We start from the raw sequence: 25,609 nt of genomic DNA, 5'->3' as shown, positions 1-25,609 counted from the left end.
CTCCATCCACGACCCCAATGGCATTTTCGATATATACCACAAAAACAAAGGGGTTGTGTTGGACGTCCAATCCGCCGCGTTCTTCTATAAAATCCCGCCCCAGCGTTCCTCAACCCTAACGCCGCTGCTCCTTCCTGTTTACATTTGCGCTTTGATTTCGATTTGTCTATATTGATTAGGGGTTTTATGCATTAGGGTTCAGGGTTTGTGGGTCGCTTCTGATAGGCGTTACGTTCATCAGCTGGTTTATAATTCCAGAAGGACGTGTCAACGGAAGCGTAAATCAGCTTCGATTTCCATCCCAAATTCATCAAAAAAAGCAGCTACGCATTTTTCGAAATGGTCGTAGACTGCTGTCTGGTTTTGGGCCGGAGTCGAGACATTGTCTTACAAATCACCGTCGGTGTTTTTGCTTTTTGTAGCTTAATTTTGTCGGGGGAGGTGGTTGTTGTTGCTTCATATGGTGAACGCCCTGTAAATTTCGATTGGATTGGGGATGTTCTAGTTTCCGAAGCATAGATTAAAATTACGAATTGCCAGTATTAAACAGCACCGTGTCTGCTTCTTGCTTTTGCACTGTGTTACCTGTCTCCTGGAACATTTATTTATTTATTTATAATTTTGTTAATTTTTTGAAATAATTTTTTTATGAAATTTGAAAACAATTGAGCAATGACGATGAATCAAACCCTTGGCTGTAGTTCTGATCTGGTAATTAGTAGAACCAGAAGCTGATTATTAAGGGATGTCTCTGAGCTCACTTCAATCCTTCATTTTTGTTGTTTTAAGGTTAGCAACTTGTTTGACCAAAAAAAAAAAAGGTTAGCAACTTGCGCTTTTGATTTTAATATATCTGTTGATGTGGAATGGTCGGATTTTAATATATCTGTTGATGTGGAATGGTTGGACAAGAAACGTGATGCAGGACTCAAGATTTTTCCTCCAAATTGGGCTTATGATGAAATTTTTTAATATCTTAGCGGATTTCGGTGAGACCTTATGATCTGAATGTTACACACACTGAAGCCCCTAAGTTTGTATTTTTTTGGTAATCGCTCTGTTCATTTGATTTAACCGAAAATAAAACGGGAGTGTGATAACCGAAGATAAAAGTTGGAAGTGGAAGATACAAATATTGTACAGCAACACGCACTACATTCACACAAATAAGGCCCCCTGATAACCATGGATGGTACCGGTACCAAGGTAGCAGCAGCATATAAATATGTAAACGAATGTATGTAGAAATCAAACTGGTGCCTTTTGAGCTCAAGCTCAATCGAGGCAGCAGCGGAACATGGAGAACCTCTCCATGACACGGCCGCACTCAGCGCACGCCACCGTCTCGGGCATGATTCCGGTTGCGGGCAAAATAAGACTGGTGCAGTGGTGTGGAGCTTGTTTGTGCACCCCTTCTAGGTGTTCATTCAGGGCCGGCGTGAACCCTACTTCAGATGACCTATTTTTCCAGTCGTTAAACTCGCTCAAGCTTTTCAACATGTGCTCTCCATTTGCCTTGGACATGGCTGCGGAGCCTAGGCTGATCACTGCCCATCCGCGGTCGCTCGAGCCAAAGCTCAGCAGCGATATGATCCCCTGCATCATAGGATCGCTTTTCAAAGGATCAGTTCGGGATTGGGTTTTGCCTTGCTCACTTAGAAGTTGTCCTTTGGATTGCCACATGCTCTCGAGACGAATCCAGAAGAACCAAATGAGGTTCCAGTCAAGGGTGTGGCTTAGCTTCTCAGCTTGGATGATTTTTATGATGTTATTCATTACGTTCTCCTTAGCCTTGCTCCGCCCCACATATAGCATTTCCAACTGAATGCCGGCGTCACTAGCCACGTTTCTCGCAGCCTTTGTGAACTTTCGGATCCACTCGATGTCTTCTCCGCCATACAAGCAAATGTACTTCCCCTCCGTAATCTGAAATTCATGCAAAAATCACATATTCAAGAATCCGGATTGCACATTTCTAGAAGCAGCATTTTAAACAATGATTCATGTTCACAGTCTAGCAACATAAGATGCAAATACGATAGAATAGTATGTACCCAAGTAGTTAAGTTTGGATGGATGGCATCAGCCAAAAGCTCGATCCTCCAGGTTTCTTCTTCCCAAAGCAATCTCTCTCTCTGGCTAGTGAAGGGGAAGGCAATGCTCCCCCAAATGCACATCATGTGAACAGCATTCTGGTGCACAATTTTGCCTTGAGGATCCATCACAACAAGCAGAGGCTTCTTGGCAAAATTCCACTTCCTCGGGTCCCTGATGTACCTGACCACAATCGGAGACACTACAGAAGGGTGGAACACGGTGTACCATTGCATGCTATTTCTTAGACTCTCGAATTGCTGGTACTTGGCTTCAGTCCATTCATCCGTAATTGGAACCCACACAACCTCGTATTGGCTCTCCGGCCTTGTAGGGTTGTGTCCCTTTTCCAAGTACATTTGTTGGACAATTGTGTTCTCATTTTCGTGGACAACGTTTAGGTCTGTGATGAACAGAATCACTACTTTCCTCTTTAGCACATCAATGTCAACCTGTGTATCAGAAAGTTTTGAATTAATTGGGGAACAGAGTCGCAGACATTCAAAACATAGTCGCTCCGAGAAGAGAAAAGAATGTGAGGTTTTTAAAGCCAACCCTCTTCTTGTTGTAGCCATCATATAGTGCAGGCTGATCATCCTTGTAAAACAAAACCCTCAGAGGCTTCGAGTTATCCATGTGCGGTGTTTCCAAGATGCGCGCAATTGCGTTGAAAGCTTCCTCTTCTTTGTTCTTCTCTGCATCACATAATCAATTATTTAGTTATACATAAACAAGTTAAACAGGACAGGCCTAATAAGTATTAGTACTCTATATCCTTTTTAGGTTAAGACGCACGGATGAGTTGATATAATCCGTCGAGGATCTCTTCAAGGTGTTTGAATATGTTTTCGAGCTTATGGGCCAGTGATGATAGTTCCCACGCCTCTGTCATGTACCTGATACAACACATAGTCATTTGAGACGGTACAAATAGTGTTGTTCTCGAAAAAATTAGAGCATACCACAAAACAACTTACTCTGGCTCGGAGCTTGTGATTCCCACAAGTTGTGATGCGGCAACTACAATAGCCCGAATTGTCCAGTAAACAGCTGTGGGGATCTGAGCAGTGGCAGCTGTAGCTTTGATTTCGGGGCTCAAATGGGGATCGTTGTGAATCTCCTGTAAGCGAACAATGGTCTTGGTCACTTTGAAAATGGCCCCAACCAGATTGTTGTATGCATCGAACTTCGGTTTCAAAATAGTCCCTGCACGTTCCAAGATCTCTTGCAGTTGCTTAAGCTGTCCAACCGCTCTGGCGAGTGGGTTGGTGGTGTATTGCTGAGACACGAGCCAAAACTCGCCATCTTTGATCGCAAATGCTCCCAAGGCAAGCACCGCCTTTTCATCCCAATCGTAGTGTTGCACAATGTCTAGTATGTCCATTGTTGTCTTGTTTGCATCTTCCCCTTGCGCAAATGTGCACATTAACTGTTTCCCATCAATCAACAAAATTGGCATGTTCGTATTGTTAGACTGTCAATTTAAATCGCACTTATGAATAGTGTTGCGTTGCAATTGGAAAATAAGTATATATGTAGAGGCAAACCGCGGAGTGAATTGCATTGAACACGCTGTGTGGAACATCAACGCTGTCGTGGAGGGTACTCAGGTTAGCATGGAGGGCCTTCTCATGCTCCGCGTGTGTAGCTGCCGGCACTAATGCTCCCTAATTCACACACAAACAACATCGAAACAACATAATCGATCAGCAACATAGTAACGAAACTAAATTAGCAGCAGCAACAGATTCTATGTACATAATTAAGCGACAAAATTAGGCATGGACGGACCGGGACTAGAATGCCATCATGAATGTCAGGTTTGGTGACGCGCGAAAGAATGGCCTCAATGGTTTGAAGAATTTGCGTGACTGCAAGAGGAGGCACTTCGTAGGGATGGTCATGAGACTTATCGGTAAGCATAATTTGGTTGACCAATGCACTGTCATCTGCTGTTGTCGAAAATTGACGATGTCCGTCACGCCCTTGTTTAAGCAGAGGAGGGCGATTATGACCGGCTCCTCTGCTTGTTGGGTTGACAGCCTTATTGTAAGGTACCAGGGCCATTATCGAAGGTCGGGCTTTCTAAGCTATGAGGGGATGGAAGAATAGCGGCAATGACTTCACTGTGTTGGTTGCAGTTGGTATTAGCTAACTAGGATTTATATAGTAATTACATGGTGTATATAAAATGGAAAAATAAAAAATAAAACAGTGTAAAGCTGCTACCTTGCTTGCATTAGGGTTTAAACTAAAAAGAGTTAACATTAAGGTTCAAATATTCTTACTCCAGGAATATCTTTTTATCTACTGATGTCATGATGCACTGTCACCATTCTATATCTTCTTTCACCTTTACAAAATGTTATTGTTGCACTCAGAGTTTGCATCAAGTTTCAAATATTTATTTGAAAACGCTGATAGATCGTAGAATCCAAACCCAACAGATAAACAATCTCAATTAAAATCTCAGACGAGGAAGGATTTAGTTACTACCAATGTAAAAGAAATAATATACATATCAACAATCTATCACTAATTACATTGATACTATCTTTATCTTGTATTTGATCAAATAGCACATCAGGTGTTAGGTTTTATTACAAAAAATTAATGTTAGAATCAATCATTATACATTATACTTTATATTGTCAAATTTCCAATGTAGAGTTCGTACATTCTTCAATGATTAAACAATGATCTCCGGACTCATGAAGCTTGTGTGAAGAATTATAAGCTCTTATTCAGGAGTGATCAAGACATAAGCTTCTGTCCGATAATTGCTTAATTTGTTTACTATTGTCATTTAGGGCTAATTAATCTATAACTTTAAGGGCAGACTATACAAATCTAGGCGGCTAAACTACTGTTCAAGTCAAATAGAACCCAGTAAAGAACCCTAAACTAAATTATTAAGATTATCTCTCTGATAATTCTTTAATGAACGAATTACTTTGGTTCATTAACTACTTTTTAGCCTCCACTTGTCATCATATCCGTATATGTTAATCTTAGCATGCAGCCATGCATGCCGTGAGAGGCAATGCTTCCACCTCTAGTACAAATTAGGAGTGAAAATGACAACAGTAACATCAATTATAATGTTAAACTTATTCACTGATTTGTTCACCAAATAATATGTCAGGATGTGTAAATATTTTATTTGTTAATAACTAATAATGGATCTAGGTTTAAATCAATCAAATATTGTCACATTATTTGGTAAACGAGATCAATATGCTAACAGTCCTCTAATAACGTATTAGAATGGGCCCAAATGAAAAATGAATAATTGAAATTTGTTGGTAGCAATAATACTGGATCATAATATGAAAGCACACTGTAGGTGGCACCTATGCACTGCCATAATTTAGGTGTCACATTTATTGTCATACATAATATAGCACTTCGAGTACTAGTAAAAAGCAGCAATAGTAGCTTGCAATCAGGTAAGGAAACTCAACGTATCATAAAAAGCAGACTTGTGATCCGGGGCAACAGAAGCTGATCAATCAGTGCAGCAGCGGAACATGGTGAACCGCTCCATGAGGCGGCCGCATTCAGCGCAGGCCACCGTCTCAGGCATGAGTCCAGTGGCAGGCAATATGAGACTGGTGCAGTGATGTGGAGCTTCTTTATAAACCCCAGTCAAGTGCTCATTCAGTGCACGTACAAACCCTGTCTCGGCCGCCCTTTTATTCCACAAGCTATACTCGCTTAAACTTCTGTGCATGTGCTCCCCATTAGCCTTAGACATCTCCGATGAACCGGCGCCAATCACAGCCCATCCACGGTCACTTGAACCGAAGCTCAGCATCGATATGATCCCCTGCATCACTGGATCATTCTTCATGTTGTCGGTCCTAAGGCGACCAGACCTAATAGCCTCAGACTGCATCTGGTGTCCCTTGGACTGCCACATGCTCTCGAGACGCATCCAGAAGAACCAGATAAGATTCCACTCAAGAGTGTGGCTTAGCTTCTCAGCTTGGATGACGTTCATGATGTTCCTCACCACTTTCTCCTTAGGGTTTCTCTTCCCCACATAAAGCAATTCCAACTGGATCCCAGCTTCCCGAGCCACATTTTTGGCTGACTTTGTGAAATTTCTGATCCAATCTATATCTTCCCCACCATACAAGCAAATGTATTTCCCTTCCGTGATCTGAAACACGTTGTGTCAAAAATTAGTACTCGTAATATAAAGTGATATATTATGCTATCAAACTATAAATATTCTGAAGCGAATATTAAATATTATAAAGTGAATATATATGGATGTACCCAGGTAATTAGGTTCTGATCGATGGCATCTGCCAAAAGCTCGATCCTCCAGGTTTCTTCTTCCCAAAGCAATCTCTCTCTCTGGCTAGTGAAAGGGAAGGCTATGCTTCCCCAAACACACATCATGTGAACAGCATTGGTGTGCACTATTTTGCCTTGAGGGTCCATCACCACAAGCAGAGGCTTCTTGTCATAGTTCCATTTATCCTGCTTCCTCATGTACCTGATGACAGTCTTAGCGACAACCGAAGGATGGAACACTGTGTACCATTCCATGCTCCTTCTAAGTTCCTCGAACTGCTGGTACTTGGCATCGGTCCACGTGTCCACAATTGGAATCCACACAACCTCATACTGGCTCTCCGGCCTAGTTGCATTCTGCCGTTTTTCCAAGTACATTTGTTGAACAATCATGTACTCGTTTTCGTGGATAACGTCCATGTCTGAAAGGAACAGTATCACAACCTTCCTCTTCAGCACATCAATGTCAACCTGTTTGACGTATACATTGGGTATGAGGGGGTTAATTGGTTAATTAAACATTGAAATCATAACTTTGACATTAACTTTCTTCCAAGTATGTGCTTAATGCAAGTAAAATGAATGGTTTAATTAAACATCATCAACTAGAGCTTGTTAGAATTCAGTTGATTAAAAATTAAGTACTTGATGCAGTCATCCAGCACTTCTATTTCCTTATTACTTTTTTTAATCAAGGTTAGTTGACCTGATGATATTGAAAATGATCTTGGTTGATCAATTCTATTTGATTACATATATTGTGGGGGATAGAAGAGAAGTGAGATTTCAGAGCGAACCCTCTTCTTGCTGTAGCAATCATAGAGTGCAGGCTTATCATCATTGTCAAACACGACCCTCAAAGGCTTCGTGTTATCTATGTGCGGTGATTCCACTATGTAAGCAATTTCACATAATTCTTGCTCTTCTTTCTTCGTCTCTGCATCACATCAGACCATTAATCTCTAGCTAGGCATTTGCATAAACATATAGGGTAATTAAGCTAGCTCTACTTGTTAACTAGACTCACTGATGATGTCAAGTAATCTGTTGAGATTCTCCTTGAGGTGGCCGTGTATGTTTTCGAGCTTATGAGCCAAGGAAGATAGTTCCCATGCCTCTGTCACATGCCTAATAGAAGCCAAATAAACGGAAAACATAATGACTTTAACAGCGCGTTTTCTTGCTTGCCAAATAATGTTAATGTTGTCAGACTACGGATATAAACGAGACACATGCATTCAGAAGAACGACTACTTACTCGGGGCCCATGCCAGTGATCCCCAAAAGCTGCGTTGCAGCAACTACAATACTCCGAATCGTCCAGTAAACAGCTGTGGGGATAAGAGCAGTGGTAGCCGCCGACTCTGCTTCAGTGGTCATGATGGGGTCGTGGTGGAGGTCATGTAGCTGAACAATGCACTTGGTCACATTGAGCACGGCCCTAACCAGATTGTTGTAGGCGTCAAACTTGGGCTTCAAGCTAGTCCCGGCATGTTCCAGTATCTCTTGCACTTGCTTAAGCTGCCCAACCGCTTTGGCGAGAGGGTTGGTGGTGTAAAAGTGAGCCACAAGCCAGTATTCACCATCTTTCACAGCAAAAGCTCCCAAGGCAAGCACAACCTTTTCATCCCAGTCGTAGTGTTGCACAATGTCTAATATGTCCATGGTTGTCTTGTTGGCATCTTCCCCAGACAGCCACTTGCAGAATATCTGTCATATATATGAAGTGACAAGACAATTAATAGGCCACTTATTTTTTAAGTTCAACTAGAGGACCAAATTATCCATAATGCCGATTGTTTTGCAATGGTGCTAATTATCTATCTCGAGAAAAATGTTTTTTTTTTAATTGATTGAAAATCTAGATTATTAATCAAGTTGATTGTTGTCTGAACGTGTGATACAAGTTCACATTTAGTTGTACGCTATAGTATGTATGTTATAAACCTCGCAGGAAATTGCATTAAACAGGCTGGTTGGAACATCGAAGTTGTCAGGGAGACCACTCATGATAGCATGGGAAGCCTTCTCATGCTCCAAAGCATCGGCATGTGCACCCGTCACTAGTGCTCCCTATTTAGACACAAACAATGTCACGCTATGAGCAACAACATACCGTTTATAAAACTAAATTATTGACGATAACATTTCTACGAAGTGATTTCTTGGGCAATTGTGAGAGCCAAACTTACCGTGACGGTGCTGTGGATGTCAGGTTGGGTGACGCGGGACAGAATCACGTCGACGGTTTGAAGAATGTGTTTCAAAGAAAGGAGAGAGACATCATAGGGACGGGCACGAGACTTGTCACTAGCCAGAATTTGGTTGGTCAGCATACTGTCATCAAAAGTTGAAGAAAAGCGACGCCCATCTTCGGGTAGAGGGCGGTTATAGTAGTCTCCTCCTCTGCGTCCTCCGGCGGTGGGCTTATTGTAATACTGAGCACCTGTTGCCTGGGGTGCATTATAACTCTGAGCACCTGGTGCCTGGGGTGCATTATAACTCTGAGCAGCAGGCACAAGGGCCGGATTGTAATTCTGAGCTGTCAGCATAGGGGCAGGATTGTAATTCTGAGCAGTCGGCAGAGGGGCAGGATTGTAATTCTGAGCAGCCAGCATAGGGGCAGGGTTGTAATTCTGAACAGCTGCAATAGGAGCAGGATTATAATTCTGGGCAGCCGGTGCAGGGGGGTTATTATAACTCTGAGCAGCCGGTACATGGGGGTTGTTATAACTCTGAGCAGGTGCAGGAGGGTTATTATAACTCTGAGCAGGTGCAGGGGGGTTATTATAACTCTGAGCAGCCGGTATAGCGGGGTTGTTATAACTCTGAGCAGGTGTAGGGGGCTTAGCAATATTCTGAGGAACAAGTGCCATTTCGAAAGGTTGAGGCTGTAAGCTTGCTTGTGAGGGGATGGGCAGGAGAGAAATGATTGCGATGTGTATTGGTTTCAGTTCGAGCCAGTTAGCTAGGGCTTATATAGTTGATGCATGCAATTAAAATGGATAGAAAAGAAGGGCAAAAACAATATGTGGTAGCTGCTACCTTGCTTCCATAAGGGTTTGCTCCAAAAGTGCCGGTTGAGAGAGAGTAAAGACTAATATTTGATATTTTCATTCTTTAGAGACAAGGGCTTGTCTATAAATTTGTCTGGTCGCATTCGAAATCTTTTTTCACCTTCACGAAAGGTTACATGCATGGCAATCCTGATATTCTTACTCTAGGAATATTATTGTCATAAATAGTTTGCCTATGCCGTGAGACACATGATTCACGCATGTTGTACAGTGTTTTGTTGTAACTCGATGAACTGTTATTACTGAATAACTACATGCATTCATCAACACAAATATAACATGTTTGCTTGAAATGATAATCAAAATTATTCTAATTGTTGACTCTCATTGTGTTTAGACTCAGAACCAAAATGTAAACGGGTATGACATTACAAATTGTAATTCATTGTCCAAAAGAACTAGGGATCGTAATGATTTGGCAAGTAAAAAAATCTCATACATGATTGTTTTTTTTAGGAGAATAACTTACGCCACTTAGTACTACGGTCTAGTGATATTCCTTTTCACTTGTAAGCGAGAGATCTTATGTTCGATTCTCGCCAAATACGAGTTTGAACTACATTATTGCTCGCCATTATGAGGCTAAACTCACCCCCTTTCCTTAGTGTAAATAATATCACTTGTTCAAAAAAAAAAAAAACTTACAATTCTAACACCAATGTTGTAGACTATAGTATTTCTAACCAATCATGCAATGTCATGTAAGAAAATTAAAACACTTCAGGGTCCATGTAGGTTTGAAATTTTATCACCTAGCATTTTGTGTGTATGTAAGTTTCTCTCATACTTTAATTCATCTGATACTTTAAGTCATCTGGATCAACATAAAAAAGCAAGATGGTCTTGCTATTCTAGGGCTAGAATTTTCCAATTTGTTAGGTATGATACGAGGTACTAATACTATCATTTATCAATTTTGTTAATTCAGTCGTAGCTAGTAGCATAGATAGCTAGCAGCTGGGATCACTGGCCTTTTGGCTTTACCCAGAAGCGGAAGTGAGGAAGAACCAAGGAACCAGTTTAGCGTACGGAAAGAAGAAAATGCAATTAGAAAGTTCATTGCCTTCTTCATCCCACCAGTAATTTGATATTCTATACTCAAATGGTTTAGTGCCTTTTCTTTTGGTCTGAATATATGTTTTGGTGCCTTTTGTACTCAAACGTATAATAAGCTATTGGTTCTTTTACAAATCAAGAAAAGCATATAAATTTAGAGCTAGTGGCCAACTGAAAAATACTACTCTGGAAGGGAAAGAAAACGAAAACACCTGCGTTTGAGATGCTTCCCAAACTTCTTTTTTTCTCCTTGATTTTTCTAATTTTTTTTTAACGTATAAGATTCCACGACTTTTTCATCATGCTCATGAGGGACCAGGGGATTGCTTGACATACGGTACGAAACAAAAAAGAAAAGCGTTGCTTTATATTATGCTATATATGAATGACAAGATACGAACAGAAAAAAGCCTCCAGAAATCCAAGATAAAAGGACATATTACTAATATTACTGTTCAAGAAATCTACCAGCTGTGGAGCGTGGACTACATTCTTTCGTCCAGAAAAACCAAAGGTTCACTAAGTTGGCTGTTGGGTTCGTAATATACAAAACGAGAATAATTTACATAGCACGAGTATACTGCTACGTGGCTTCTCATGTTAATAAAATCAAAACATGTGGGCAAAAACTTACACATATCTTTATTTTATTAGCATAGAACGTCACTATAACAGTGTATTCAAATCATGTAAGTCCTCCTACAAAATTGATAAATTGATCTTCAAACTCAAGTTTTGATAATTTTTTTTATTATATTCCTTGAGTGAGTTTCATTTTTTAAATGTGGGTCTGGTTGTGAAGATCAATTTTGTGGGATAGTAGTCAATAGAATTTTCCTTTTTTCGGTACAGAAAGAAAAGTAAGCCATAGGCCTCGTCTTTCTTCACTTTTTTGGTTCATCGAAAACACATTGAATATCCAGAACTTGAATGCTTTAACACTATGTTGGATGAAAAAATTTAAGAAATTTATATTTGAAAATTTGTAATTTTTTTGTTGACTAACCTAAAAGAAAAAGAAAATTCAAATACTAAATTTAATGTGTATTTAAAGTCAACAATATATATGTGAAAGATAATAATTAGGAAATATACTAGTGGAGGTGGTTGGTGGTGGCGGTGATGATGGTGGGTGGTGGTGGTTGTCGTGATGGTAGTGGCGGTGATGATAATATGTGGTGGTGGTGACGATGACAGAGATGATGGTGGTTGGTGGCAGTGGTGGGTTGTAGTGGCGGCAATGGTGATGATGGTGGTTGGGGGTAGTGTCGACAACGATGGCAATAGTGATGATAGGTGGTGTGGCGGTGGTGGTAATGATGGTAGATGGTGATGGCAACAGTGGTGATGGTGGTGATGACGACATTGATGATGGTGGCGGAGGTGATGATCATGGGTGATTGCAGTGGAGAAGGTGATCATGATGGTAAGCGGTGGTGGCGATGACAGTGTGTGATGGCGACCGTGGCAACGATGATGAATATGGGTTGTGGTGGCGGCAATAACAATGGTAGGCAATAGTGGTGGTGATGGGTGCAACTTGAGTTGGGCCAACCCGGAACTCGCGTATATCCAACCAGACTTTAAACATGATTGGGTGAATTTTTCTTAGTCATATAATCCGTCCCAACCCAACCTGGTCATTTATTGAGTTGAGTTGGGTTGATCTTTTTATCTACCCATACCTAACCCAACCTAATTGATCAATCTACCTGATTGTAGCTCAAATCAAACTTATGCACATATTACACCAAGTCCAATATCCAACAACCAACAGCCAGCAGCCTTCCTATTATTATTTAAGCTATATATGAATTAAGGATTTTTATGAGTCGGTCCAAATTTGTAGTCTCAAGCCTTATGCGTCACTAACTTTATTCTTATTTTTAATTATAATCGTTATTTCAGCCACAATCAATATTGTAAATTCAAGAAATAAGATGGTTGCTAAAGAATAAGTACAACCTGTGAGGATTGAAACCGCTCAGGGTTCCAATATTTATGGTCAAAATGGATGATGGAATAAGGGTATTGCCACGGTTGCTTCTTGGTGCTGCCAATGCCATGGCGTCTGGTGATCATACTTTTCATTTCTTCACACAATTTTTCCAATTCTAAAGTTTGACGACTCGAACTCAACACATATAAACTCGAATCCAATTAAATTCAAATTCGATGAACCTGAGTGAAATCAAACTCGGATTTGGAATCAAACTCGAATCCAAATCCGAGTTATGATGGTTGGGTTAAGATCGAATTAACCTTTCAACCTGCCCAAGTGATGTTAATACTCACCATCCTATTTATCACCGTTAGATGTATTTGAATTTTGAGATTTGTGTCTATCCACTACATGAATCTCAAAATTCAAACTCATATAACTGTGATAAATAGGGTGGTAAGCATACACCATAGTTTATGGTGAAGAGCAAAAATGCTCCCCTTTTTCCCCTATTTTTACACATACTTGAATTGAACAAATAAAAAAAATTAGGAGATGAAAATAAAATAACGAGAGTATGCAAATGAGAAAATGGGTTTGCGTAATCATTTCTTTTTCAAATTTCATTTGAAGTTTTTAATAGCTCCAGGATTTTTCAGATAAAGGCAAATAGTACTATTTCAATTTGAGCAATCACATCATTTATACATAACAAACTTCTTCATGGGGTGCTTACACTTGCCACAAACTATCACTCCTTCACCTTGTTCTTTACTAGGGTGAGTAAAATCATGACCACAAGGCCTAGGAAGAATAGGTGGTGCAAGGGCATGTCTAAATGCACCAAAAAATCCTAACTCAGCCAAATTTCCTCCCCAACTAGGAAACAAGTCTAAGCATTCCATGATCTTTGGTCCTTCAAGTCTTATTATATCAATCGAATTCGATCCTCTCCCTATGACTGCCCAATTTTTGTCATTGTTATCGATATCTAGCAATGCTGACACCTCATCTAAAACATTGTCAGTGTAGTTCTCCGGCTTGCCTAGCCGGAGTTTTGATCTTCTTATACTTTCCAACCGAAGCCAGAAGAAATGCGTTTTCATGGAAGGCAATGCGCTGCTCAATTTTTTATATCTTACATTAGCTAAAATGTCCTTCACAAGCGGGGTTGAGTTCCTCTTGCCAACATACACCATCTCAAGCTGCACTCCTGCGCTTTTAATAATCTCCATCTTAGCAGTGAATTCTACAATCCAATCTATGCTGTTACTTCCATAGATGCAAATATTTCTGCCTTCTTCCACCTGAAAACAATGCAAACTCACGACCTTAAGCACCCGAAAAGAAAATAATGATTACTGAAGTACAAGAGAGGATTCATTTTACAAAGTAAATACTCATACCCGCTTAGTCAGCAGGGGGTCAATTTCATCAATCAAAAAATGCAATGTCCAATTCTGCTCTTGCCAAAGTTCTTTCTCTCTTGATGCTGAAAAAGGATACGCTCTAGCACCCCAGATAAACAGCATGTCAATTGCATTAGGGTTTGTGACTGTTCCCTGCGAATTCAACACAACCAAAACCGGCTCACTTTTGCAGCACCATGCTTCTTTTATGAATGTCACCACTGCTGAGTTAAGAAGCCAGGGTTGCCTTATAGAGTACCAAGGCAAAGAATTTGATAAGTATTCAAAATTTTCCTTTTCGGCATTGGTCCAAGTACTGGAAACTGGAATGGGAACCCATACAATTGCATAACTGGCCTCTGCATCTTTGTTGTGAGGATGATTATGTGTTTGCTGAACCAGAAAGAGTGACTCCTCTATCGAAAGAAGCTCTGGCCTTGAGATCAAGAGTATGACTACCTTGCTCTTCAGATCAGAGACACCAAGCTGTGAACAAACCCTAGTGAGTTGGTAAAACAGTAGCAACTTATCTCTGTAAAAAGTTTAAATTTAGTTTACACTCTGGCACCCTAGGTTTGCAGTTTTGTCGAAATGAAGGCGATCAGGTAATAGGCGCTAACAGTAAATAAGTACCAAAGATTAAGTGTAAAATTAGCACAATATTAATGTTTTTATGTGTGATGGAATCTTTGTAATTGGAGTATTTAGAAGATACTTTGTGACACTGATCAGCATGGGATTTTAAACCTGCCTTTGCTTGTGAGGGGCATTGCTTGAGTGGAAAGTCATCTGTAAAGGCAAAAAGCAAGCTAAGCACCTCTTGGTTGTCCACTTGGGTCTCCTTGAAGATATTCAGCAGCTTATGATACAGCTTTGTCTCTGCAAGTTATGCCGAAAGTGTCAAGAATACATACCAATTGCTTCAATATTATGCTCAATGCATATCATAAACAAAATAAAAAGTTTTCAAATTCATCCTCTAAACGTCGACTTGTAACCTGTTTGGTGATGGCACACTTCAACCTGCTGTCTGAGGTGATCGTAAATGCTGCGCAGCTGATACGCCAAACTTACGAGCTCCCATGTTGCAATTATGGTTGAATCTGAAATCTTCAATTAGAAACAATTCCTTCACCATTAAATCAATTTATGGAAAATTCATTGGTGCTTAATTACAAATCAGTATTTCAGGTTACTTGAAGGTAATTTGGAACACAAATTAAGGCAGTTTAACAAAAATTCTTATGAACAATACTCAACAGAAGTTCATCATATTTTAATACGCTAATCAAAGGGAAGGAATATGAACCTGGTCAGATTTCAAGGCTGTTGAATCTGTGATTTGAGAAGAGCATTTCAAGATGCCTCGAATGATCCAGTAAACAGCGATATAGATTTGGGACTTTGCAACAGCCTTTGTCTCATCGTCCAACTCCACACGCGAAAGTGGAAGTTTTTCAAACTTGATGATACACTTGGTTACATCCACCATTGCATCAACTAACAAACTCAAGGCGTTAAATTGAGGCTTCAAAGGGCTCACGTCAGTCGGCAATTGCTTAAGCATTGCAACTGATATTGCCAAGGGAATACTAGAGTTTAGCTGCATTAGGAGCCTGAATTCGCCATAACTTGCTACAAAAGATGTGAGCACTAATACCACTTTTTCACCCCATCTATATTTTCCCAGCAAATCAAACAAAATCATTGTCCTTCTGTGTAGGTTTTCTTCATCAGAGCACTTGCAAAGTATCTGCCATTTTAACAAATTGATCGAATTAATGCATCTGCACGAAGATCAATGAGAGAGAGAGAGAGAGAGAGAGAGAGAGAAGGTGAATTACCTCATGAGAAATCTTACAAAAGGTTTCTGATTTAAATATTCCGAGAGCTTCTAGTGTTTCGAGTTCTTCTATGTCGCTTACAATAATTTTTTCATTGGCATCAAGGTCTTCATCAAGAACCTGAAAGTAAGTGTTTGATGATATGAAAAGCTTGGAATAGAAGATCATGATGTTAATCACAAGTGCTCGAGAGTTCATAAGTTTTAGAATTACAAAGAAACACAAAAACAAATTCAAATGTATAAGAACAATCTTACGTAGATAAGCAGCATTTCCTATACCATTTATATTTTGCGTTGAAAAAGGGAAAAAAATATGCTAAAGTGACATGTGTTAGAAATGAGCAATTACTTCGGATGCAGCCGTGCAAATCATGATTTTCTCCACTGCACAAAGCAAGAGCTCAGAATCAAAATGGCAACCGTCAGGATCATGGCTAAGAAGTAGCTTCTTGATCAGGACTTCTTCTGACAAAGATGACACAGAGTCACTTCCGAGCGAGTCCATGGTGAAAGTGGTAGTGAACCAACGGACCAGCAGTGCATGAGTAAACTACTGTGAGCTCATCTGATTTATGCAAACACATAAAACCAGGGAATGCACCAACTTAATTTTGCAGGACAAAAACAATTCAGTTTCTCACACTGTTTGTTTGTAGAGAGTGCTTTTTAAAAAGGTTGCTGTTTACGATATTTTGAGTACACCAGAATCAAATTCAAAGCCTTCTCCTTTTGCACTTTGTTCTTAATTAGTAATCTCGAAGAGGCGATTAATATGGAATATGACGCAAAGTGGATCATCAGAACAGTAAGAAATGTGTCTATTAGTAAAGTACTGGCTGTATGGAAGTAGCATCTTAGAAAGCACAGTTAAAAGGGTCTTCAGCCATCCGTCTCTTTTAGTTTTTTGGTACTGAGGGAGTGAGAAACAAGCACACTCAAAGGGAAAAGTAGAACAGAACCATCTGATACCAAAAAATGTAATAATAATCTTAAGGCTCTTAGAAACGAAACACCTTGTTGCAATTTGTGACTTGTAAATGTAACAATATGGACTCTTCTGATCAATTACTTGTGGAGTAGAAAACCACATTATCGATGATGTATCAAAAATAATATCGACTGCGTATCAGCAATGGTAAGGTAGAAAGTAATAAAAATATCGAAAATATCAACGACATATCTATATTTAAAAAAATATAGTTAACCGTAGCGTAAAAGAAAACTTCTTGTAATTTTGGGACTGGGGACCTAAAAATCGAGCAAACCCCATCACTAAGAAATCCAAAGATGAGATTTTGTTTGATTTTCTAGCCTTTTAGATAAAACTATGTGGTGGGGTTCATCTGTATCTTCTTACAAAAGATGAGAGATCTCTCTCGTCTTTTCTTTTCTTTTTTTCAACAAGGGAACATTCGAGCTTGGTAATAAGGACCTTTACAACTAAAAGGTAGTTGTGATATAACTCAGCAGAACAATCAGAATTATATCCGGCTCTTGTCTGCCGAACTGCCTCGCAAGTCTGCGGTGGATTGTGCCGATCACTTAGAAAAGGTTCGGTGTATTTTAACTCCCATCTTATTGAAATTTGTGATTTGTCAATCAAACAATATTGACACTACGAATTCTGAACAATTATTTCTGCAGTGAAAAGGCTGTGCTTTTATTACGTCATTTTTTAGTGCAGTTAATCAACTGTACTTTTTATTGACGAGATATTGGCAATCATATCAATAATTAAATCAAAATATCAATAATGTCAATAAAATCGACCACATATCAAGTTAACCACATTATACAACAATCCGATTCTCATTACCTCGGAGCTTCGATCATATACTCTGGCAGATTAGTAGTGATTTTCATCTTAAACCAGGGACCGAAACTCGTCCATATCCTGATGTTCAATGCTGGAGGCCGTTTTACCCATCACAAACAAATTACAAATCTAATAAGGAGACTTTGTTCTGTCTTTGACATAAAAACTCTTTGGTATGGCTCACTTGTATCGTCTTACAAAAGATGAGAGATTCTCGCCCTTTTTTCTTCTTTTAGTCAACAAGCATAGGGAGCGTCAGTTTTTTTTAGTACAAGGGAGAGTATACAGCGATTTATTCACGTCTACCACTAAACTTTAGTAATCTGACTTCTTGTTATATATATATAAATATTTTTTTTGTTGAACAAACGAATATTAACATTAATGAATTCATGTCTACCACTGAACTTTAGTAATCTGACTTATTGTTAAATATTTTTTTTTTGTTGAACAAACGATATTAACACTAATGATTCAAATTCATCTTTGGCGTGAATCGAACTTAAAACCCCTCACTTACAAATGAAGAGAAATACACTAGACCATAGTACTAAGTGATTGTTAAATTTTAGTCTTGAATGCCAACCACAACACATTTGGATTAGTAACACATTTTCATACAAAAATATCTTTGATATTGGGCCCAATAAACATTATAGGGTTATCTGCCCACTAATAAGTGGCCCAAGCATACTTAATTTACAGCCGAAATTCTGAATTTTTTTATTTTTTATTTTTTTACAAACGATATTATCTGTACCAAGAAGGAAATGAAGCGGGTTAAACCTCACTAGACTAGCAATATAGTTCAAATTCACATTTAGCAAAAATCGAACATAAGACCACTTACTTACCAGAAGAGAAAAATATCATTAGACCATAATAATATGTGGCAATTCTAATTTTAGATGTCGTTACAACTTTAAATTACCAGCCAAAATGACGCATCGTAGCTCTTTGGCGAAATACAAATTAGTTTGGAGATTCAAATTTAAATGGCAGTATGGTAGAGTTAGATAGAAAATTTAGTATCGTTACTGTGGGAAAGATCCACGGCACCATATTTTAGACACCAACTAGAAAGTTCTACCCGTGCGTTGTTGCGGGATTAATAAAATGGTAAGAAGGCTTATGTTTCAAAGATGTAAAGTCTATGCCATGAAAGATTTAAACCATTTACATATGAAAATCTATGCAACAGACACCAAAAATTGCAGAAGTATTATTACTTAATTTAGAATGACAAAATACGACAAATGTTGTTTACTGCAAGGCTCAAAGTTTTTCTCCAATACTGTTGATTGATAAGAAAGCATCAAAGTTTTTCTCCAATACTGTTGATTGATAAGAAAGCACTCTAGGCAAGGAAAGAAAAAATTGTAACACAAGAAATAAATTTATATGACAATGGAATTATACTATAAAGAAAATAAGAATATAGTATGGTTACCTTTTTCAACAATTTCAAATGTATATTAAATAAAAGCTGGATGAAAAATAGGAGAACACACTGTTTGGTAGGGTGTAAACAGAAACTTATATACCCGTCGATCAATTGGGATGGCAAAAGTTGTATAGCTGAAGTTGCAATGTAAGCGTTCTATATCACTGCGAATGTGCATCATTCATTTCTTAGTTTCTTTTAGTTCAAATCTAAACCAAAGAAAACAAACACAATATTAATTACAGTTTATCATATGTCTTTGCAATTTAACTTCTAACATGATTACATATAATCTGAAGGCAATAAAGCTTGAGCCTAATTCTATCAGCCAAAAGAGAGGAACACTAAATTTTACCACGAAGTCCCAAGAGGTTTGATAAAAAAAATCCCAAAACAGAAACTATAATTTGAAAACTATGCATAGATGGTCAATTGTGTTCAAATGTCTTAATAAAGTACATCCACCAAATTGGAAATATCAAGTTCTGAAAAATGAACCTAATTCCTTTATAATAACAAAATGTTAGTCAAAATACCACAATGTGAACAAATATATCATAAAGAACAAATAGAAAAACGATACTTACCAATATCGACATATGGATTTCTTCGAAAGAATGTTACATGGAGTGTTATTATCTCAATGGTTTAGTTTGCGATAAGAAGAGTAACTATTTAGAAAGCAGTATCATTGCTACTTGCTAGTCTTCCTACATGATTTAAGAATATAATTAATTAAATAGATATGGGATCACATTGACCATAAATTATTACATGCAACTCTAAAAAAAAAATGAGAATAGTCGTCGGAAAAATAGAAAACCCTTGCCAGAAAGTAACTGTTACGCAATTAGATCTCTTTTACTAATTGCACGTTTAAATCTTTTTCTTGATCGGTAAGATGTCATAAATACAATGTTCCACAGTTCATTACATTTTCATTTCTAGCCATGAGAACCTGAAACACATAACTAATGAGTGGTATAGAAACTTACCACAACATTGTCAAAAGAGAATATAAGACCATAAGCTTCATCCAGTTTGACGACATATCGTATTCGTTTAAGAAAATCTTATTGCAGTTTGTCTTCCAAAAAATCCTACTCACAGTAAAAATTAACAGTAGTTAGTCATAGTATAATCAGTAAATTAATTTCGACAGAGCATATAAAACAATCACTACCATACATATAACTCCACAAATTACACCACATCAACCTTGAGAGGTCCAGCATGTCCAAAACTCTTAAAACCTTCTCCATATTCAGCTCCAATCGCCTGAACATAAATTCATCAAAATTTCCTACCCAAGGATAAGTTAAAAATGGAAAGTATTTTCGCTGGCGAATATATGCATAGTATTAGTTACTATGTTGAACTGTTGGTAACAAGGAAAATACTCTTCCTTTATCTTACCCACCAAATCAAAGAAAGCACTATAAAAATCTCAGAGAAATTCTTTGCAAGAGTATCGAAATTACAAAAGTGGTAAACCAGCAAGTCATGTTTTGGATCAATGTTGGACCACATTTGTTTCACTTTAACTGTCATAATTACAACCTCAAGATTAGATTCTAAATTCCACAATTAGATGAGCACTGCTTCATGATTCCGCATGATTATTGACATTTGCAATTCACACAACCTTAAATTTTAAAAGAACTCACAAAAGAAACAGAACTTAAAGTATCCCTCTCTTTTTACCTTCTCAAAAATGTGTCTCAGGGAAGCTTTTGTCAGAGGCTTAGCTTTCTAGTGTTTACAATCCACGAAATAAAAAATAAATAGAAAAGAGCCTCTATAACCAATATATGCATGATGGTATTTTTCATTAGAAAAATTAGTTATTGATTAAAAATTGGGTAGTTTAATTCTAATTACCTCTTAAGTCCTAGTTTTAGCTTTCCTTATTTAATGGCTTTTAGGGTTGAAAGTTTGAGAGCGACTGCAAATAAAAGATCAAAAGAAATTTAAATTCATAAAAATTAATAAAACCCCAAAAGAGAAAACTGAGTTTGAAGTATTTGCTGAACTTACAACACATAAAAGATCTGTTTTTGTAACATATTTAGCTTCTTGGGTGCAAATTTTGGAACAATAATCATTGATACATGAAAAAAATGTCGAAAAAATACGTTGAAAAGAAGATGAGTTGTTCATATTATTTGATTTGATATAGTTTGGTAATACTCACTGGTCCACTTTGATGCTAGAGAGTGGTTGGCCATATGGCTTGAACAGCAGAACATATGCGCTTTTGTGTAAATACAATACCAAAACAAAAAATGAACAAAAATTCTATGAAAATTAACATCTCTTATTCCATACAATATATACAGTATATATGAGTAAATTGCTTACGGGTCTGGCTTCAATATAACCCCACTCCTCTTCATCCATCTAGAATCCCTGCAGCTGCTACTGTTGTAGTTCCTGTAGCTGCTACTGCTATATTGAAATTGACTACCTTAGATAGTTTATTTCACATTCTTACACACATGACAAACCAAAAAACATTCAAACATATCAATAATCTAAAAAAAGGCCAATTTAATACCTTTTCTCAAACAGGTGGTAAGCACTGATAACAGAAAAAACAGATGAACAACCACTATGAAAAATACACCCAAAGAGTTAGTGAAATTAGATATAGAGCATGCAATCATTCATAAAATATCATGCACAAATAAAGGAAAACTTAACAACTCACCCTCACCGAAATCAATCAAACACTATAAATCTGCAATTAACAAAACAAACAGTAAAAATTCATAAAATCAATCTTCTCCAAATCAAGCTGCAGATCAAAATTCCTTTATATAGGCATCAACAGCCAAAAAATTCCAATATTACTAATTTATCCTTTAAAAAGGGAAAAATATGAAGGAAAAAAAATGAATTTGAGGAAGCTCACCATCAGATCTATCTAGAACTTTTCTTCTCGGTGGTTATCAACCTCTGGGATTGTTGAATTCCTGGAAAAAAAAAAACCCATGAACAGAAAATTAGAAAAAATTTAAAATATTGAAAGTTTTTTATTTTTATTTTTATTTTTCATACTGAAGAACAAAAAAAATAATCAATCTTTGATGCTCACGGTTTGGTCAGCGTGATTCCTTCACGTTTATCATCCAATCTGAGGCTAGTAGGTTCCTTCTTGGGAGATTGTGTTTTCATCCCCTTCGATAGAATCCCAACACAAAAACAGAACTCAGTATTTTATAACTCTCACCCCTACAAAATTCAGAGGAAACAATAAACTCTAAACCCTCAAAATCGTTAAACCCAAATTTAAAAAAAAGAAGACCTAATTCTAAACACAAATGCAGCAAAAACTGGTACACGAAAAAACACAGAATTAACCTCAAAACGGCAAGACTTCAGACGTGAAGAAATCGGCGTGCGAAGCGCAGGAGCAAAGGTGAGAAGACGAACACAACAAACTGAAAACGAAAGAGAAAAGCGCGAAAGAAAGAAGCGGAAAAACAAAAGGAAAAATTGAGGAGAGAAAGCGATAAAACAAAAGAAAAAGCATTAAGGCCTCTGAATAAAATAGTTCCCGATGATCAACAGAAGCTGAAAAATCATAGCAAAACCAAAAAAAAACAACCAGCCTCTAAACAGAACCCCCTACGATGATCAACACGTGGAAGACAAAGGTCCAACAAGCAGAGTATAACCGAAAATTAAAACAATCAAAGGCCAAGCAACAACATTTGGGACAGAGAGGGAAAAAATAATAATTAAAAAATTAATGACGGGACAAACAAATTATTTAAAAAATGGGAGTTATATTAGGCCACATGGTTTGTGGCACAGCAAACACTAAAAAAAATATAAAAAATCAAGGGAAAAACAGACACGTCCCGATCTCGATATTTCCCAAATTGTCAGGGGAAGATCACCCCCAGGCTCCGTGTCAACTCCCCGTCCCGGGGCTAATTGACAAAGGAAAAACCCTTCAGGCCCTATGCCAACACCATAACCGTCGCCCGGGACGGAATCTATCCCTCGCCCAGTAGCAGAATAGGGACCACTAGGTAAGTACAAAACCATTGAACATACATTTATTTGAAAGGAAACTTCATAGTATAAAGTCATCCATCATCTATACTATAAAGAAGTGTTCGAAATATGTTCTAAATATTATATCATCATCCATCAAATATCCTATAAAGAACATGGGTTATAAGAAAAATAGTAATAATTCAAACTAGCCTCAATAAGCATGTTATCTCATAAAACGTAATCATTAAATCGTGTGTGCATTTCTACTGTTAAAACATGCATTTTTAGAAGGGGTCCGCTCACAGATATTTAGCCGCCAAAGAGCCAAGCAAACTAGTGAACACGGAATCACCATAAATAATTGCCCTTAAGCACATAAAGGGTCTAATTAATAAAATTATATTATAACAATTGCATTTGGGAAAACAGACGTCAAAAACAGATTCAAGACGTCGAATTACCCTAAGAAAGGTCCCCGGTAAATTTCGTAAAAGTCAACAGAAAGAATATTCTAGAGAATATTTCCTAACAGAATATTCCTTAATGGAATATTCTCCAACGGAATATTCCCCATAAAAGGGTTTGAGCCGGTTAAGGTTTAGGGTTTGAAAGATTAAAGAGTTTAGTGGTTAAGGCCCTAGGTTAAAAGGGTTTGGGTTAGGTTTTTAAAAGGGTTGGGCTAGGTTAAGGCTTAAAGGGTTTTGGGTTTCTAGGTTAATGTGTTAGGGAATTGGGTTGATAAAATGGCCTAGGGTAAATAGTTGGGTTTGGGCTTAAAAAGGTCACGAGTTGGGCTGGAGACCCGTGGGTTTTGGGCTAGTTTCAAAGGACTTGGGTCAGGTTGACCCGTTTTCAGGCTTATAAATTGGTCGGTTTCTGGGTATCATTTTAAATGCTCATAACTTCTTGGTTACTCATCCAAATCAAGTGATCTAAACATGAAAGTTGTAGTACTCGACGAGGTGAAGAGATTGATACTCTGCAGGCCAGCTAACTAACCATGGTTTGGCCGGAAAACGCCTTGAAAGGGGGCGGTGGTTGTTGGAAAACGGGGTTTTTGGCTGAAAGTTTGGGGAATTTTCAAAACTTCGTAACTTCTTCGTTACTTAACCAAATTGAGTGATTCAAAAGCAAAAATGTAGTTAGGAATGTGGAGAAGAGATTCATACCAAGTGGAGACTGAGGGGTGGCTGAAGTTGGCTAAAAAATGGCTTGAAAAATGCCCAAATGACCACGGCCTGGAATTTCTAGATTTTTGGAAAATGCCCCTCGAGTTGTTTTTCGTGCTAAAACCTTCACCAAAGCCATTTTAATCACTAAGCAAGTAATGTAGACTATGAGGAAGGAAGATCAAAAGAGTCTCGAAGCTTACCTACATCGAAAACTCCTCGAAAGTCATAGGAGTTCGTCGGGGGATTAAGCATCGTGACTGCCACGGTAGAGCATTCCCTTAGCTTTGGGTTTTCAAGATCACTGTCCAGGTGTGATGGTGATGGTTGTTGTGTGCGTATGTGTGTTTTCGGGGAAGAGGGAAGGAGAGAGTTACAGGGAGTCAAGAGGGAGAGATAAGGGAGAGTGATGGAGAAGAAAGAGAGAGACCGAGGGACACAAATCAGGGGATGGGCCCTTTAGTACTGGTTTGGTACTGAGGTGCTTTTATAAAAAGTGGGTATAAAAAAAGCTGAGCTCAAAAAGGTGTTTGGTAAACGCTTAAAAACAGCTTATTTTCACAGTTTTGGATGGAAAAAAAAAACTGAAAATATGAAGTAGAAAAAATGAGCTTATTCTCATAGTACAGCAGAATCAGTTTTTTTTCAAAGCACAGTAATACCAAACCAGCCCTTAGGCTTACCAATTAAGACCTAAAAACCAATTTTAAAAGAAAAAGATCTAGCCCAAGGTGAAATTTCACGAAAATGCCCCCTTCATTATGATAAAATCGGTACGGGTTGTTACATAAACAGAGAGGAAGAAAAAGGAAAAGCAACGGAAGAAAATGGAAAAGCCTTCGAGCATCTTCCCCACCAAAAACGACGCACACGGGGAGAGCACGTGCGGAAAACCCCAAAACGCATGTGGCATGGGTAAAATCGCCAATTCATGTAGCATCTTGAAGAAGCCAAAAAACTGTGCGTTAGATTAGGGGCATAACCAGCAGGGCACTGTTAATGAACAATGTTTTTCCCACCGACTTTTAGTATAGGTATATAATCTGGTCCTAACTCTACCCACCTTTATCATTGATGACGTGTTTCCGTGTTCGAAAACAAAATAAAAAGTCGAAGTGTGATTTCGATTACGGGTTATTCGTGTTTACTAAAAGAGTAATGTTAGGGAAATTAAATTTTGTAAATCAAATGATGCGGTTATTGATAATTGGATTATTGCGGTTGATTAACATGCTTATTTGTTATTAGTAACACATCATTTAGTTTGCAAATTTTTAAACAAAATGATGTGGTTATTGATAATTGGATGAGTGGGTCCACACGAGGAATTCTTGATTTTAGAGGAATTGGACTAGTGAGGGGAGGTGTCATTTGAATTCCTGATTTTGATCCCATTTTGGTCTCTGAAACTTGAAATCCATCTTTTAAAACTCAAAATTCACC

General features: G+C 38.1%; 3 protein-coding genes, 2 long non-coding RNA genes and 2 other non-coding genes across 12 annotated transcripts; 3 read left to right on the top strand and 4 right to left on the bottom strand.

Annotated features, from left to right (window-relative positions):
* Nucleotides 1-64: 64 nt before the first annotated feature.
* Nucleotides 65-1,133, top strand: LOC126607531 (uncharacterized). Its single transcript, XR_007617654.1, has 2 exons — nt 65-789; nt 822-1,133. It is a non-coding gene; the product is annotated as an uncharacterized LOC126607531 (long non-coding RNA).
* LOC126609477 (small nucleolar RNA snoR137) lies at nt 451-603 on the top strand. Its single transcript, XR_007618191.1, has one exon. It is a non-coding gene; the product is annotated as a small nucleolar RNA snoR137 (small nucleolar RNA).
* On the top strand, nt 950-1,029 carry LOC126609460 (small nucleolar RNA R11/Z151). Its single transcript, XR_007618174.1, has one exon. It is a non-coding gene; the product is annotated as a small nucleolar RNA R11/Z151 (small nucleolar RNA).
* Nucleotides 1,093-4,241, bottom strand: LOC126607527 (protein SIEVE ELEMENT OCCLUSION A-like). Its single transcript, XM_050275151.1, has 7 exons — nt 3,886-4,241; nt 3,642-3,761; nt 3,072-3,523; nt 2,890-2,990; nt 2,650-2,789; nt 2,055-2,546; nt 1,093-1,926 (listed from the first exon to the last, which is right to left on the bottom strand). Exons 1-7 carry the CDS (start codon nt 4,159-4,161, stop codon nt 1,276-1,278), a joined length of 2,232 nt encoding a protein of 743 aa, XP_050131108.1. The 5' UTR covers nt 4,162-4,241; the 3' UTR covers nt 1,093-1,275.
* Nucleotides 4,242-5,372: 1,131 nt separating this feature from the next.
* LOC126607526 (protein SIEVE ELEMENT OCCLUSION B-like) lies at nt 5,373-9,364 on the bottom strand. 2 transcript variants are annotated; one of them, XM_050275149.1, is made up of 8 exons: nt 9,173-9,364; nt 8,592-9,142; nt 8,347-8,472; nt 7,658-8,109; nt 7,427-7,527; nt 7,197-7,336; nt 6,379-6,870; nt 5,373-6,259 (listed from the first exon to the last, which is right to left on the bottom strand). In XM_050275149.1, exons 1-8 carry the CDS (start codon nt 9,273-9,275, stop codon nt 5,603-5,605), a joined length of 2,622 nt encoding a protein of 873 aa, XP_050131106.1. In that variant the 5' UTR covers nt 9,276-9,364; the 3' UTR covers nt 5,373-5,602. The 2 variants fall into 2 exon arrangements, with proteins under 2 accessions (XP_050131106.1, XP_050131105.1); XM_050275148.1 differs by having other exon boundaries at nt 8,592-9,364.
* A 3,694-nt stretch (nt 9,365-13,058) lies between these two features.
* LOC126607528 (protein SIEVE ELEMENT OCCLUSION C) lies at nt 13,059-16,460 on the bottom strand. Of its 2 annotated transcripts, none has more exons than XM_050275153.1 (7): nt 16,079-16,460; nt 15,728-15,847; nt 15,193-15,636; nt 14,882-14,993; nt 14,701-14,762; nt 13,881-14,369; nt 13,059-13,781 (listed from the first exon to the last, which is right to left on the bottom strand). In XM_050275153.1, exons 1-7 carry the CDS (start codon nt 16,232-16,234, stop codon nt 13,173-13,175), a joined length of 1,992 nt encoding a protein of 663 aa, XP_050131110.1. In that variant the 5' UTR covers nt 16,235-16,460; the 3' UTR covers nt 13,059-13,172. The 2 variants fall into 2 exon arrangements, with proteins under 2 accessions (XP_050131110.1, XP_050131109.1); XM_050275152.1 differs by having other exon boundaries at nt 13,126-13,781; nt 14,635-14,762; nt 16,079-16,458.
* Nucleotides 16,461-18,860: 2,400 nt separating this feature from the next.
* On the bottom strand, nt 18,861-22,618 carry LOC126607530 (uncharacterized). 4 transcript variants are annotated; one of them, XR_007617652.1, is made up of 10 exons: nt 22,353-22,618; nt 22,087-22,169; nt 21,904-21,964; nt 21,700-21,729; nt 21,547-21,600; nt 21,351-21,434; nt 20,208-20,267; nt 19,985-20,089; nt 18,996-19,198; nt 18,861-18,902 (listed from the first exon to the last, which is right to left on the bottom strand). It is a non-coding gene; the product is annotated as an uncharacterized LOC126607530 (long non-coding RNA). The 4 variants fall into 4 exon arrangements; XR_007617651.1 differs by lacking the exon at nt 20,208-20,267 and having other exon boundaries at nt 21,351-21,437; nt 22,353-22,614; XR_007617650.1 differs by lacking the exon at nt 20,208-20,267 and having other exon boundaries at nt 22,353-22,613.
* Between the last annotated feature and the right edge of the window lie 2,991 nt (nt 22,619-25,609).

The sequence above is a fragment of the Malus sylvestris genome, chromosome 16 (assembly GCF_916048215.2).
Source record: "Malus sylvestris chromosome 16, drMalSylv7.2, whole genome shotgun sequence".
In the NCBI taxonomy this organism is placed as follows: Eukaryota; Viridiplantae; Streptophyta; class Magnoliopsida; order Rosales; family Rosaceae; genus Malus; species Malus sylvestris.
Note: the sequence above shows the minus strand (reverse complement) of the source record. Positions and strands in the feature narration are given on the sequence as shown.

Coding starts and splice junctions, on each gene's coding strand:
- LOC126607527 (XM_050275151.1), bottom strand. CDS start 4,161: ATGGCCCTGGTACCTTACAATAAGGCTGTCAACCCAACAAGCAGAGGA. Junction 3,524..3,641: donor TCAATGCAATTCACTCCGCG/GTTTGCCTCTAC, acceptor GATGGGAAACAG/TTAATGTGCACATTTGCGCA. Junction 2,790..2,889: donor CGGATTATATCAACTCATCC/GTGCGTCTTAAC, acceptor TATGTGATGCAG/AGAAGAACAAAGAAGAGGAA.
- LOC126607526 (XM_050275148.1), bottom strand. CDS start 9,275: ATGGCACTTGTTCCTCAGAATATTGCTAAGCCCCCTACACCTGCTCAG. Junction 8,473..8,591: donor ACATCCACAGCACCGTCACG/GTAAGTTTGGCT, acceptor GTGTCTAAATAG/GGAGCACTAGTGACGGGTGC. Junction 8,110..8,346: donor TTAATGCAATTTCCTGCGAG/GTTTATAACATA, acceptor TATATATGACAG/ATATTCTGCAAGTGGCTGTC.
- LOC126607528 (XM_050275152.1), bottom strand. CDS start 16,234: ATGGACTCGCTCGGAAGTGACTCTGTGTCATCTTTGTCAGAAGAAGTC. Junction 15,637..15,727: donor TTTGTAAGATTTCTCATGAG/GTAATTCACCTT, acceptor TTAAAATGGCAG/ATACTTTGCAAGTGCTCTGA. Junction 14,994..15,192: donor CAGCCTTGAAATCTGACCAG/GTTCATATTCCT, acceptor TTCTAATTGAAG/ATTTCAGATTCAACCATAAT.